This window comes from Paramisgurnus dabryanus, chromosome 15, assembly GCF_030506205.2.
Source record: "Paramisgurnus dabryanus chromosome 15, PD_genome_1.1, whole genome shotgun sequence".
NCBI classification, from domain to species: domain Eukaryota; kingdom Metazoa; phylum Chordata; class Actinopteri; order Cypriniformes; family Cobitidae; genus Paramisgurnus; species Paramisgurnus dabryanus.
Window position 1 is genome coordinate 13,883,061 of NC_133351.1, and position 12,831 is coordinate 13,895,891.

The window sequence follows — 12,831 nt, forward strand, 5'->3', positions numbered from 1 at the left end:
ATTTTGACAAAAGGGCAAACCACAGTGTATGAGGAACTCTGGGTTTTATTTCCAAGAAAAATTATAAATTATAAATATGTTGTAGTCATATTTTATAGTCCTAGACTACACATTTTGCACATGGGTTGTGTGTATGTTTTCCTCTTTAAACGGCACATATTATGTCTATTTTTTTTTCAAAATCTAATAGAAGTCTCAGGTGTGCCTAGAATGTGTCTGTAAAGTTTCAGCTCAACATATCATTTGTTATAGCCAGTGGCGAACCGTGGGTACTTCAGCTGGGCCTTCAAAATATGCAATGAAGTGCAAATGCCTCTCCATCCATAATACTAGGCTATTCGTATTGCGTTAAATCATACAGTGAATGTGTAAAAATTCTGATCACGCAAAGTTAAATTACAGAATGGGCATTGTCTGCCTTTAAATGCAGTTTTAAAGTTTAAAATTAATTTAATCTAACTGATAAACACAAATACAGATTCTGCTGCTCTGTAATGACAGGGGCTCTGTAAATTTGCATTTAACCATCTTAAATTATGTTCTTTAATTTGTTTTTTATTTTTTGGAAATATATATTTAGCTGTAGGATACCTTGTTAATCTTTTTCATAAGGGGAAATATAGCACCCTGCGTTCTCAGTGCACCTCCTTGTGGCTTATAACTGTTGTCATAAGATATCCAGGGCTCGCAAAATCTCTAGCCCGAGCCCCGAGGCTATTACGAATTCTTGTCGGGCTACCAAAATGTGTCTCCGCCCTGCCCATCGGGTATAGCGAGGTAAAAAATATTTGAATGTTTTCGCATTCTCTCAGATTTAGTTAGGAAATTATATTGTATGTAATTCGGCGTCGTCTGTCAGTCATTACTATCCTCACGTAACAAGTGAAACTGTCAGGAAGTAAAAGTATAATTAAACCCATTATTTTTCTCGTGTTCGCGTCATATGCACAGTCTCCTCTGCACGCGCTTCTCCCGGCTGTGCTCTTCACGTGTACGCGCTTAAGTAATTTCGTTTTTACCTCAGCCCTATCAAAATAGCTACAACGTCAATCACGTTTTCCGCCATTTACCTCAACCACTCTCACCGCAGAGATTCGGGCCATTAGACTGTATTAATATTAACGGTCTATGATCTTCGTCTTTGGTGTTTTACGGCAGCTCGCATCCAGTTTGTTGCATGATTAGGACTTCATGAAGGCTTACAATGTATTGTTTTTTGCCCGCCCACTTGAAATCAAAACGTGATTGGTCGATTTGCCCGTCACTCTCCACACCAAAACACATAGCTTGGCCTTCCCTGGGATTCATGAAGTCCTAACCAATGAATGAGCCAGATAACCGGGCCTTAATAGAGACAGACGATTCTGATTGGATTAGATGTTTTCATGACATGAACCTGACAGTAAACTTAACGTTAGAACATAGATGAGAGAAAATATATTACATGTATTGTATTAAATTGAATTAAATAGAAATTTAAAAATGTAAAAACATATTTTTATTGAATATTATTTATTTGTATTATTATAATAAAAATATTTTTATTAATTTTTTTAGGCCTTCTCTGAAGGCGTAGAAGGCCCTGAAGGTTCCCCACTGGTTATAGCATGTCCAAAATGCCCCTACTTGGGTGGGAGCAATAAAGCACTTTTTTCATGTGTGTACCTTTAAATGTGAATGAGTTACAACTCCTCACTTCCTTTCCCACAAACAATGAGCTCTTTTGGTTAAATATAGATTCCTGTGAATACAGTCTGGGACAATAACATTAGTGCTACACCGTGCTAACAAACACATTTAGAAAAGCTTCTGGGTAAAATTTATCAGTCAGTCAGTGGTCGTGGGCGGGGCTCTGTTTGTGTGATGTCACATTAACAAGATAATCAAAAAAGCATGTGTGATAAGACTGCTTTGGTTTAATGAGGATTAAAAAAAGAAGGGGATGGTGGATTTTTTTTATCATTGTATGGTTGTTTTTCACACACTGCCAACACATTAATGTCCACCATGAATTTTATATGCACTTTCAATTCTTCTCAATTAAAGCTGAGCTTCAGTTTATTTTCAAACACACAAATGCAACATGCTTACCAATTTTTAAATGCATCTTTAATAAAATATTTTTTAAAAAGTGTTACAATGTCAATTTAAATTTAAACATCACTTTTGGCCACAGCATGTACATTCTGCATTTCCAAATAAATTGATGGGCTATGCATTCTCTATCAAACATGCAAAATTATGAAGCAATTGAGAGTCCCCTGCAGCTTTAAGGCTTTTCAGTGATGTCTTCAGGCACATGCCTTTACAAATAAACAGAATTAAATCAAACCTGGGTTGAAAAATGACTTTTGAAGGGGTTTATCACATCTACACAATTGTCAGTTCAACTAGTGCACACACACCTCTGACTAAAAACAACTCACACATCAAAAAATACACAAGCGTCCAGTTACAGTATGTCTGCATGCACATCGATCATCCCACTAACAGTAAGCTACTTTCTTTATTTCTCATGCATATACAATAGATAAACCTAATGGAAAGAATTTATTTTTTCTTTTGTTTATGTCTGGGATGTCTTTCCGTAAAGTTTCATATAACACTTTTCTGCTCTTAGCCACAAATGTCATTAGCCGTGGCCTAATTAGCTTCCAAAAGTACTCTTGCTCCTTTGCTGCCTCGCTGGGGTATTTTTAGCCATGTAACAACTGGGCTCCTAAAAAAGGATTAGAGAAACACTGCTATGTAAGGTATCCAGCTCTCCACTGTCCTATTACCAGCACAATATACCAGGCACTTTTTGTCTCTGGTCAGGATAGAAGGTGGCAGAGAGGAAAAGACAGAAGGTTTGCTTATAGAAAGTTTCTGTATTTCTGTAAGAGGGGTAAACAATCAAGCTTTGGGAAAGACCTGGTTGGGTTTCTTTTAATTATTTTGTTTATTTCATTAAATCAAACTTTTATTTAGGACTTTGATGCTCCTCTACTAGAAACCGGATGGAACTGCATGAATGCTAAAGCAGCCAAGGAGGCACAACTGTGAGTGAAAGTGTAACTTTTTATTTTTTGAAAGTTTTTAGTTGCTTGACAAAAACATGCACATCACCTGGCTTTTGCTGCTGGGATCTCTGGGACTGGCATCCCTGGCAATTGCCGAGAAGGGTCTCGAATTCCCACATTACGATGGCAAAGACCGCGTCCTGGACATAGATGAGAAGAACTACCGCAAAGCTCTGAAGAAATATGACATGTTGTGCCTGTACTACCATGCTCCTCCACCAACTACAAAAGAACTGCAGAGACAGTTTCAAATGGCTGAACTGGTGCTAGAGGTAAGGGTAAAAAAAGACATACAGTAGAAAAGCATGACATGAGATGTACATTTGCATTTTGCAGATATTTTACATGAAGCAATTTACAGTGCATTGAAGGTGTTCAGAAAACTGATTTTCATGGGTAAAATAAAATATTTTTAAAATGCTAATGTTTTTATTGTGTTATATTTGTATGTAAAAAAATTTAAAAAGCTTGTAATGTGCTTTAATTTCTAGCTGTAATTATTATTTTTTTCATTATACTGTAGATCAATCATACAACATACATTTTAAGCCATACATTTTTGCAGTTACTTGCTGTATGTTGTCTTCAGTATCATCATCAGTAATAGAATTTAAACAAGAAATATCAACTCAATCTAGAGGGCCACAGACCTTTTTACTTTATATTACTCTTTTTTTACTTCTTGATTCATTTGGATCACAACAGACATCATTTATGAGTTAGTCTTAATAAATAAAATACAGTAAACTGTGACCCTTTCTGTAAAATCCAAGGTTTCATAATCTTATTATTAGATGAGGAATTTTTGACTGATTTCACATTGATATCAGTCTTTGACATGACATGAGTCAATATTAAATTTATCAGGTTATATTTTCACAAAATGTGAAAATATTTTGTAGGATTTTATAGTAAATGATTTATGTACAGTAAATTTCAAGGATATTAACAAAATTACTTTTAAAACTAAGCTAATTTCATGCCATGTTAAAATGTTTTCAGGCAAGCTCATACTGTATACAGGACATTTTTAAATGGCAAGGCGTGATGTATATGAACAGCTGCATAAATTAAAGGAATGCATTTCTCCCCTGTAATTGAATTGGGATGAGGGTCTGTGTGTCACACAGTGAAAGGCAAACTGCATGTCCTCTCCAATGAATAAGTCAAATACACAAAAATATGCTGCTAAAAAATTAGATTAAATAAACGTATATTTTTTTGTTACTTTTACTTAACAAATAGAGTGTCACAGGGATGACATATTTTCGTATGCTAACCCAGAAGTTAGTAATTCCCTTGCAAAAAAGCCCATGAATTTTTCTCAAACACTTCTGTATTATCCCAAAAAATAAGACGGTTTTAGCAGTAACAACATAAACAAGCAGCTTTTGTTGTCAACATGTAACTTCCGGTAAACTCTGTGAAGAATAAATAACAACAAAGTCCATTTACAGTAGTTGATTTATATAATAAGCAAAATAAACAACATGTAGATTACCTAGGAAACCAAAACATTTGTTATTTTCTACCAGGTATTTGTTTAAGAGTTCAGTTTCAGCAACTAGTCAAGACCATAAAAAAAACTGAAACTGGAAGTAAAGTTCCAACCAGACACGTAATTGCATCACCGCATGTGCGTCCAATGAATTTTTATAAATTTTGAAGTCAAATCAAGTCTTTGAATATTTCTAATAAACGCATTTACACTTTGGGAAAAATGAGTCTTTGGGAAAAATGAATTGGCTTTTTTGCAAGAGAACCAGTGTCCCGCTAATTTCCGAGTTGACCTACAAAATTATCTAATCCCTGTGGCACTCTATTAAATTAAACAATTTCAACTTTTTATAAGTTATGTCAACTTATCACAAGTCAAAAGTTAAAATTGAATGGAAGGTTGAATTGACTTCCTGCTGCATGCAACACATCACTAATCATTCATTGATTTGTTTATCTGCAGTTAGCTGCTCAGGTCTTAGAAGAAAAGGACATTGGGTTTGGAATGGTTGACTCCCAAAAGGATGCCAAGATCGCTAAGAAATTAGGTGAGGCATAGACTTAAGAATCAACCTTAATTACATAAAGTAATTTTGCCTAAACCTCATTAAATGCATGTTAAAATACAACAAGTAAAATTAACCTATTTATTTATAAGATTTGCTGAACTGGATGGTAATGCAATGTACTCTAAAATTCCATTGAAAGGTTTGCATGAGGAGGGCAGCGTCTATGTTTTTAAAGAAGACCGGGTCATTGAATTTGATGGACTGCTCGCTGCAGACACACTTGTGGAGTTCCTTCTGGACGTAAGCATATTTTTGACATAAATGTATATCTTTTAGTCAATAGTCAATTTATTTTGCTCCAATTTTTTCTACTTTATGTCTTTCCTTTGATCCCTCCCACACTGTAGCTTTTAGAAGATCCGGTTGAGATAATTGACAATACTTTGGAGTTGCGAGCCTTTGACCGTATGGAAGAAGACATTAAACTGATTGGCTTCTTTAAGAGTCAGGACTCTGAGCGTAAGTGTGTTTTTAGACTAAGATCCAGAAAGTATCAGACATAGATCCTTTCAGTACAGTACTGGATGAGATTATATGTTTCAGATGTAGTCTTCTAATCTGCACCGTCCAAACATATACCTGCATATAACAAATATAACTAGAGGTTAAAGTTTGTGAACAAACTTTGATGTTGGCTTGACGAAGGTACTGGCTAAACGTGCACATGCATCTGCTGAACTGTAATCTGACTCATCAGTGTTGCTCTCTCTACATGCCTATATGAATTATAAAAACCAGGGAATTATTTTGCTAGGTGGATACTCAACAAAAGAGCTGCTTGCCAGAATTAATTATATACAATTTACCATAGTAGGATAAACACATTTTTCATGGGCATTTTCAAAGTATCTCTATAGGGTGATTTTGGGCAGCATTTGTACCCCCGGGGCACAAGTTACACCTCATTTCCAGGTATGTTCTTACAGAGCCTCTACAAATATAGTAACCCACATTCCAAATCCTCAGATCGGAAAAAGTCAGTGGGAATTTTAGCACATATTTAGCATTTTACAAATAAGTCATGAGTAAGTTGGATCGCTTAGAAAAGATATAGCCTTAATCTTCAGACCAGTCTGAAGACTTGTGAAAAGTTTGGTGGATGTAGCTTGAAGCTCCAGGAGGAAAATTTCAGTAAGAAGCTATAACAATATGTTGGCGTCGTCAAGCCAACATAACAAGCCTATGGTATACAGCACATGGTTCTGATAAAGAACCTAAAGGTCTTTATTTTTAAAGCAACACTATGTAGTTTCCATGTAAAAATGACTTACAGCTCCCCCATGTGGTTGAAAAGTGCAACAGTGCCTGGTATCAGACACTCTTCTGCAGGCAGGGGGAGGGGCGGGGCTGTGTGCTCTACCCTCCACCGCCACTTTCAGAGTGTGCTTGTAGCAGCTAGGAGGCTGCTCAGGTTGCAGCAACAGTACAATTTGTCCAGTTAAAAGTTGTTCTATCACTGAAATAATTTTAGAGACATTATTTAAAGGTAAAAAAACTACATAGTGTTGCTTTAAGAATGTAGTAGTAGTTCCCTGCAGGATTTATGGAGAAACTGCTTCTTTTCATCACCTTTCAATTTTTTTCCCTTTTTCTCTCTGGTTTCTTCAGATTATCTGGCTTTCCGAGAGGCAGCTGAACAGTTTCAGCCTTTTATCAGATTTTTTGCCACGTTTGACAAATCTGTGAGTATTGTGGTACTCTTTATGTTACAAAGATCTTTGTCATTGCATATTCAAAATCATTGTGCCTGCAAATGCCTCTGGATGGTAGATGAACTGACATTATGCATTCAGCAGATGCTTTTATCCAAAGTCGACTTACAGTGGATTTTAATCATATGATACTTATCAGTACTGTATGTATGATCCCTGAGATTCGAACCCATGACCTTTCCAATGATAATGCAATGAGCTACATGAACAAAGAATTGTTCCTAATATCATGTTTATCATAATTTGGTTTCAGGTTGCAAAAGAACTGACTCTGAAAAACAATGAGGTTGACTTTTATGAGCCCTTCATGGAGGAACCAGTCACCATTCCAGACAAACCTTACACTGAGGAAGAGCTGGTGGCCTTCATATCAGAGCACAGGAGGTATTTTTCTATCATTTGTTCACCCTAATGTCATTCCAAACCAATGTGACTTTCGTTGAACTCATGAGGAGAAGTTCTGAAGAATGGCTCTTTATTTCTAAAGAAAAGTATTTGTCCTACCCAACATCTTTTGGGTTTAACAGAACAACGAAAGTCAGGCTTAGTACAAAATGAAATATAATTTAGTAAAATAGTCTATCTTAAGGAAGTCTATGAAACATTAGCTTGTACTGCATACTGACAGTGTCCTACACATCCACAGACCAACTCTGAGAAAACTCAGGGCAGAACACATGTTTGAGACCTGGGTGAGCAATATTTGACGTTTATTAATTGAAATGTACTGATTTAGATCTGTGTGGTTTCATTTTATGTTACTAATATCTGTCCAAACACCCACAAGAAACCGAATTTAAATCTTTTGCAGGAGGATGATTTAAATGGGATTCACATTGTCGCCTTTGCAGAGGAGGAGGATCCTGGTACAGTATATCCAGTTTGATGACATGTACCATGAATTCAGCTTCATTACATCGAAAGTCAAATGATTTTGTTCAGTTTAAGAATCATCTAACGCAAATTTCAGATGGTTTTGAGTTCTTGGAGATACTGAAGGAGGTGGCTAGAGACAACACACATAATCCAGAACTGAGCATTGTGTGGATCGACCCAGATGACTTTCCACTGGTGAATAAGTCTACATAAATAAGATGGATGACAGTGTCACATATAATAATATTATAATGTGCAATGCATAATAGAAAATTATTTTCATAGTTTGAAACTCTAAACATGAACTTTATATATATATATATCCTTGTGTTTATATCATGTTATTTCATCTTTTTTGTGTAGCTCATTCCTTACTGGGAGAAAACCTTCAAAGTTAACCTCTTCAAACCACAGATTGGTGTTGTCAACGTTACAGATGTAAGTGCAATGCTTTCATTTTTTAACCAAATGTACATTTTGATATGATTAAAATGTTGAGTTAAGGTCATTTTTGTTTAATGCTAACACAGTTTCTCTTTTACATCTTATAGGAAAGATCAGAATCGCATAAATGTAGTTTTCAGAGCACTTTCAGAGGATGTGCTTAATTTAGTTCAGTGACGTGTCAGATAAATGCTACAGTCATTTATAGTGCTTACATGACACTCTTTGACTATTGACCTCTATGACAGGCGGACAGTGTTTGGTTGGATATACCTGACGATGAAGATCTGCCTTCACCTGAAGAGCTGGAAAACTGGATAGAAGATGTGCTCTCTGGAACAGTGAACACAGAGGATGACGACGATGATGATGACGACGATGATGATGATGACGATGATGATGATGACGACGACGACGATGATGATGATGACGACGATGATGATGATTAATGATCAGATACTGTGAATACAGATGTAAACCTCAAATAAATAGAAATTGCTCTCTTTACAAAGAGAGAACTATTTTATGTCTGAACATTTTGAAATAATTGCGGACATTTTGTACATCACTGGAAAACGGCATAAGTCATTGTCCATTTCTGAATGTTAATAAAAATGGAAGACAAAAAAGAAATCTAATTGAAATTTGATGATCATAATAAGGCTAATATAAAAATGATAATTCATTTACTTGAAGCCGCTCTAAACTGGAAATTCCTAATAGGATTAAATATTTCACTTTGCAGTTTTGTCACTGAAATGATATTTCACTCTTTGTACATTTTTATAATTCATGGTCATTTAGTAAAAACAGATTACAAACAAGTTTGTTACAGTATAAATACCCAGAATCTCACAGTATACGTTCTTAAAAAAGGCGCAGGAGTGATATAAAATAAACATTTTTGTTTTCCCAAAGAACCTTTAGTCTAATAACTGTTTCTTTCTTAAATTTGTATAGTCTGTAGAAACCATTTCCACTGCAAAGAGTCTTTGTGCAACAGAAGAATTATGTGGATGTTGAAAGTTCTGTATGGAACCATACAGTCTGACAAAGCCTTTTGGGCACTTTTTTAGGAGTTTTATGCTATTTATAATTTTTTAGATGTCCATGACATTAGTTTCCTACCACTCAAGGTTTCGCTGAACAATATCCACCACAAAAATTTGACAGTTTAAAGTTATCGAAGGTAAATATGGATTTCAGAAACTTATCTGTTTTGTCAATACATTGAATGTTGAAGTTAAAGGTGGTGCGTCAAGGAAACATGATAGTGATCTTACATTTGCATGTCATTTACAGTCTATTTAATTTTAACGTGTATTTCCTGCATTATTTATTATACTGCCATTATTTATTGTACTTTAACAAACAGCTTTGGATGTGGCATCAAAACTAATTTTAAACAAAAAATAAACATAAATTGTTAAAAAAGACCATCTGCGACGAGACCACCAGACCACATTTTAGATGTAACTCTAAAAATCGAATAAAAAAGATTTGAAAAACTTTGTGAGAAAGCAAAGTTTTGCTGTGAAAGCAAAACGTCCCATGCCTCGAAATAATAATTTCTCCAGTAAAGTGTTCTGGTGGCAGCAACATGCTGTGGGGATTTTTTCATCATTGTGACCACCAGGCATCTTACTAGAACTGAAGAAGGATAAAATGAAGCAAATAAATCTGCTTCATTCTGCTTGGGAGGAAATTTCAATAAACCTTCAGTTTCCAAGCGCAAGGTAAAACAACATTGGAATGTCTCAAGAAAAAAGGTTTATAGTGGCCTAACCAAATCCTAAATGTCAGTCCAACTGGTCTCCAAAGGTGTTATTACAGCAGAAGGTGGGTATGCCATTACTGTTTTAGTCTTTCATTTTGTTAAGATGTTTTCTTTTTAAATTTCAAAATCAAATTCTGATGAAAAGAGCATCAAAGTTTAATTTCAACCATGAAAAGCTGTCACCTTTTCAAAAAGTACACTTTTGTTCCTAAAAGGTACATACTGGTACCTCAAAGGTACTTATCTGTACCAAAATGGTACATATAAGGACCTTTCAAAAGGTACCGTCCCAGTGACAAAAAAGTACAACTGTTCTTTACAGCTTTTTTCCAACAAAAAACGCCCGCATCGCAATCTTTGTTTATGTCTTTTTCAGTCACTTACATCTGCCATAAAATCAGACTCTGACAGTTTTAAACCAATCTAAAATTAAAATCACCATTATAAGCTTCAATTTAACCAAAAGTTGGTGCAGCTGTAGCCTGCCATAGCACAACATGCCGTCCAGGCTAAGCTGGTTTCTCCCAAGGTTTTTCTCCCCAAGTGGAGTTTTGTTTCCTTGACGCTGTCGCCCTGCTTACTGAGAGACCGCTGACATTAACTTAGATAAATGTTTTGTAAACACTTTTAAAATAGGTATTCTTTTAATGGTCCAGCTACTGTCATTTTGCAGGGGTTTGTTGCCGGGGTGCACTTGGTGTTGCTACAATCTCTACACTGCTCTTCATGGTATTATTGCAAATTCCTTATGTAATGCCAAACACCTGTTTTCATATAATTCTTCTATAAAAAGGCAAATTCTAGTTTAATATAATGCTTTTCATTTATTACAATTATTGGCTACATGTTTCATAGTCAATAAAAAGTACACACCATTTTATTAGACTATAATCTATTTATGAGGACAATACAATTTGCAATAATACCAAAAATCTTTCTACACAGGTGAATGCAGAAGAGGAATACAGGAATGAATATTGAAAATTAGCTTAGTTTGACCAAAACTCTGAAGCAATTGTTAAAAAGTCACACAATTGTGTAGATTGTGCAGTGGTAATCAGATGTACTACAAATTGTTATACATTTGTCTGTGTGCCTGAACTAAATAAAATTGTTTATGTTACAAAACTAACCCTGAAATGACATAAAAATTCAGAGTTGATCCGACGTCAAAATCCAATGCTGATCCAATGTCAAAATCGGGCAATGATAACGTTTCTCTCTATATATAGTGGCGAACCAATATGCAATGAAGTGCAAATGCCTCTACATCCATAACTATTCGTATTTCGTTAAATCATACAATGAACGTGTAAAAATTCTGAGCACGCAAAGTTAAATTACAGAATGGGCATTGTCTGCCTTTAAATGCAGTTTTAAAGTTTAAAATTACTTTAATCTAACTGATAAACACAAATACAGACTCTGCTGCTCTGTAATGACAGGGGCTCTGTAAATTTGCATTTAACAAGCTTAAATTATGTTCTTTAATTTATTTTTTAATTTTTTGGAAATATATATTTAGCTGTAGGATACCTTGTTAGTCTTTTCATAAGGGGAAATATACCCAGCGTTCTCAGTGCACCTCCTTGTGGCTAACTGTTGTTATAAGATATCCAGGGCTCGCAAAATCGCTAACCCGAGCCCCGAGGTCCCGGGGCTATAGCGAATTCATGTCGAAAAATGTATCTCCGCCCTGCCCATCGGGTATATGGTGGAAAAAAATATTTGTATGTTTTCGCATTCTCTCAGATTTAGTTAGGAAATTATATTGTATGTAATTCGGCGTCGTCTGTCAGTCATTACTATCCTCACGTAACAAGTGAAACTGTCAGGAAGTAAAAGTATAATTAAACCCATTATTTTTCTCGTGTTCGCGTCATTCTCCTCTGCACGCGCTTCTCCCGGCAGTGCTCTTCACGAGTACGCGCTTAAGTCATTTCGTTTTTACCTCACCCCTATCAAGCTAGCCACAACGTCAATCACGTTTTCCGCCATTTACCTCAACCACTCTCACCGCAGAGTTTCGGGCCATTAGACTGTATTAATATTAACGGTCTATGATCTTCGTTTTTGGTGTTTTACAGCAGCTCGCATCCAGTTTGTTGCATGCTTAGGACTTCATGAAGGCTTACAATGCTTTGTTTTTTACCCGCCCACTTGAAATCAAAACGTGATTGGTCAATTTGCCCGTCACTCTCCACACCAAAACACATAGCTTGGCCTTCCCTGGGATTCATGAAGTCCTAACCAATGAATGAGCCAGATAACCGGGCCTTAATAGAGACAGACGATTCTGATTGGATTAGATGTTTTCATGACATGAACCTGACAGTAAGCTTAACGTTAGAACATAGATGAGAGAAAATATATTACATGTATTGTATTAAATTGAATTAAATAGAAATTTAAAAATGTAAAAACATATTTTTATTGAATACTATATTATTTATTATTTATTTATAAAAAATCTTTTTATAATTTTTTTAAGGCCTTCTCTGAAGGCGTAGAAGGCCCTGAAGGTTCCCCACTGATATATACACTGCTGGCATGTTCCCAGTGTCATTTTATGATGCAGCATTGAAGTTCCCTCGAAAAGGAACTATAGACTTAAGAAATGTGGCAACAAATAACTGATCTTTAGCTTTATTGATCTAAGATAGTAATTTATGACATATGTTAATTTAAAATCCTTCAAGCACACAGTGTGTGCGCATGCAAAGCTGTACATAAAATGATAAGGAACTACTCACTAGCATATTAAATATACCCAGTGGTCGAATTGTAAAAATATTTTAAAAAGGGGATGGTATAGTCAAGTTTTGGGGAGGGTGTTGTCTTACTTTATAGTCTTACTATAAATTGTATATTAGATAATGATAAAAAGAAAGAAA

The 12,831-nt window shown here is 35.5% G+C and overlaps 1 protein-coding gene across 3 annotated transcripts; it reads left to right on the forward strand.

Moving 5' to 3' along the window:
• The first annotated feature begins 2,739 nt into the window (after positions 1-2,739).
• casq2 (calsequestrin 2) lies at positions 2,740-9,080 on the forward strand. Of its 3 annotated transcripts, none has more exons than XM_065251833.1 (12): positions 2,740-2,849; positions 2,971-3,334; positions 5,023-5,107; positions 5,268-5,368; positions 5,476-5,587; positions 6,737-6,810; positions 7,094-7,224; positions 7,487-7,532; positions 7,652-7,706; positions 7,811-7,911; positions 8,080-8,154; positions 8,409-9,080. In XM_065251833.1, exons 2-12 carry the CDS (start codon positions 3,098-3,100, stop codon positions 8,607-8,609), a joined length of 1,218 nt encoding a protein of 405 aa, XP_065107905.1. In that variant the 5' UTR covers positions 2,740-2,849; positions 2,971-3,097; the 3' UTR covers positions 8,610-9,080. The 3 variants fall into 3 exon arrangements, with proteins under 3 accessions (XP_065107905.1, XP_065107907.1, XP_065107906.1); XM_065251835.1 differs by having other exon boundaries at positions 2,787-2,849; positions 3,076-3,334; XM_065251834.2 differs by lacking the exon at positions 2,740-2,849 and adding an exon at positions 2,899-2,916 and having other exon boundaries at positions 3,076-3,334.
• Positions 9,081-12,831: the final 3,751 nt, after the last annotated feature.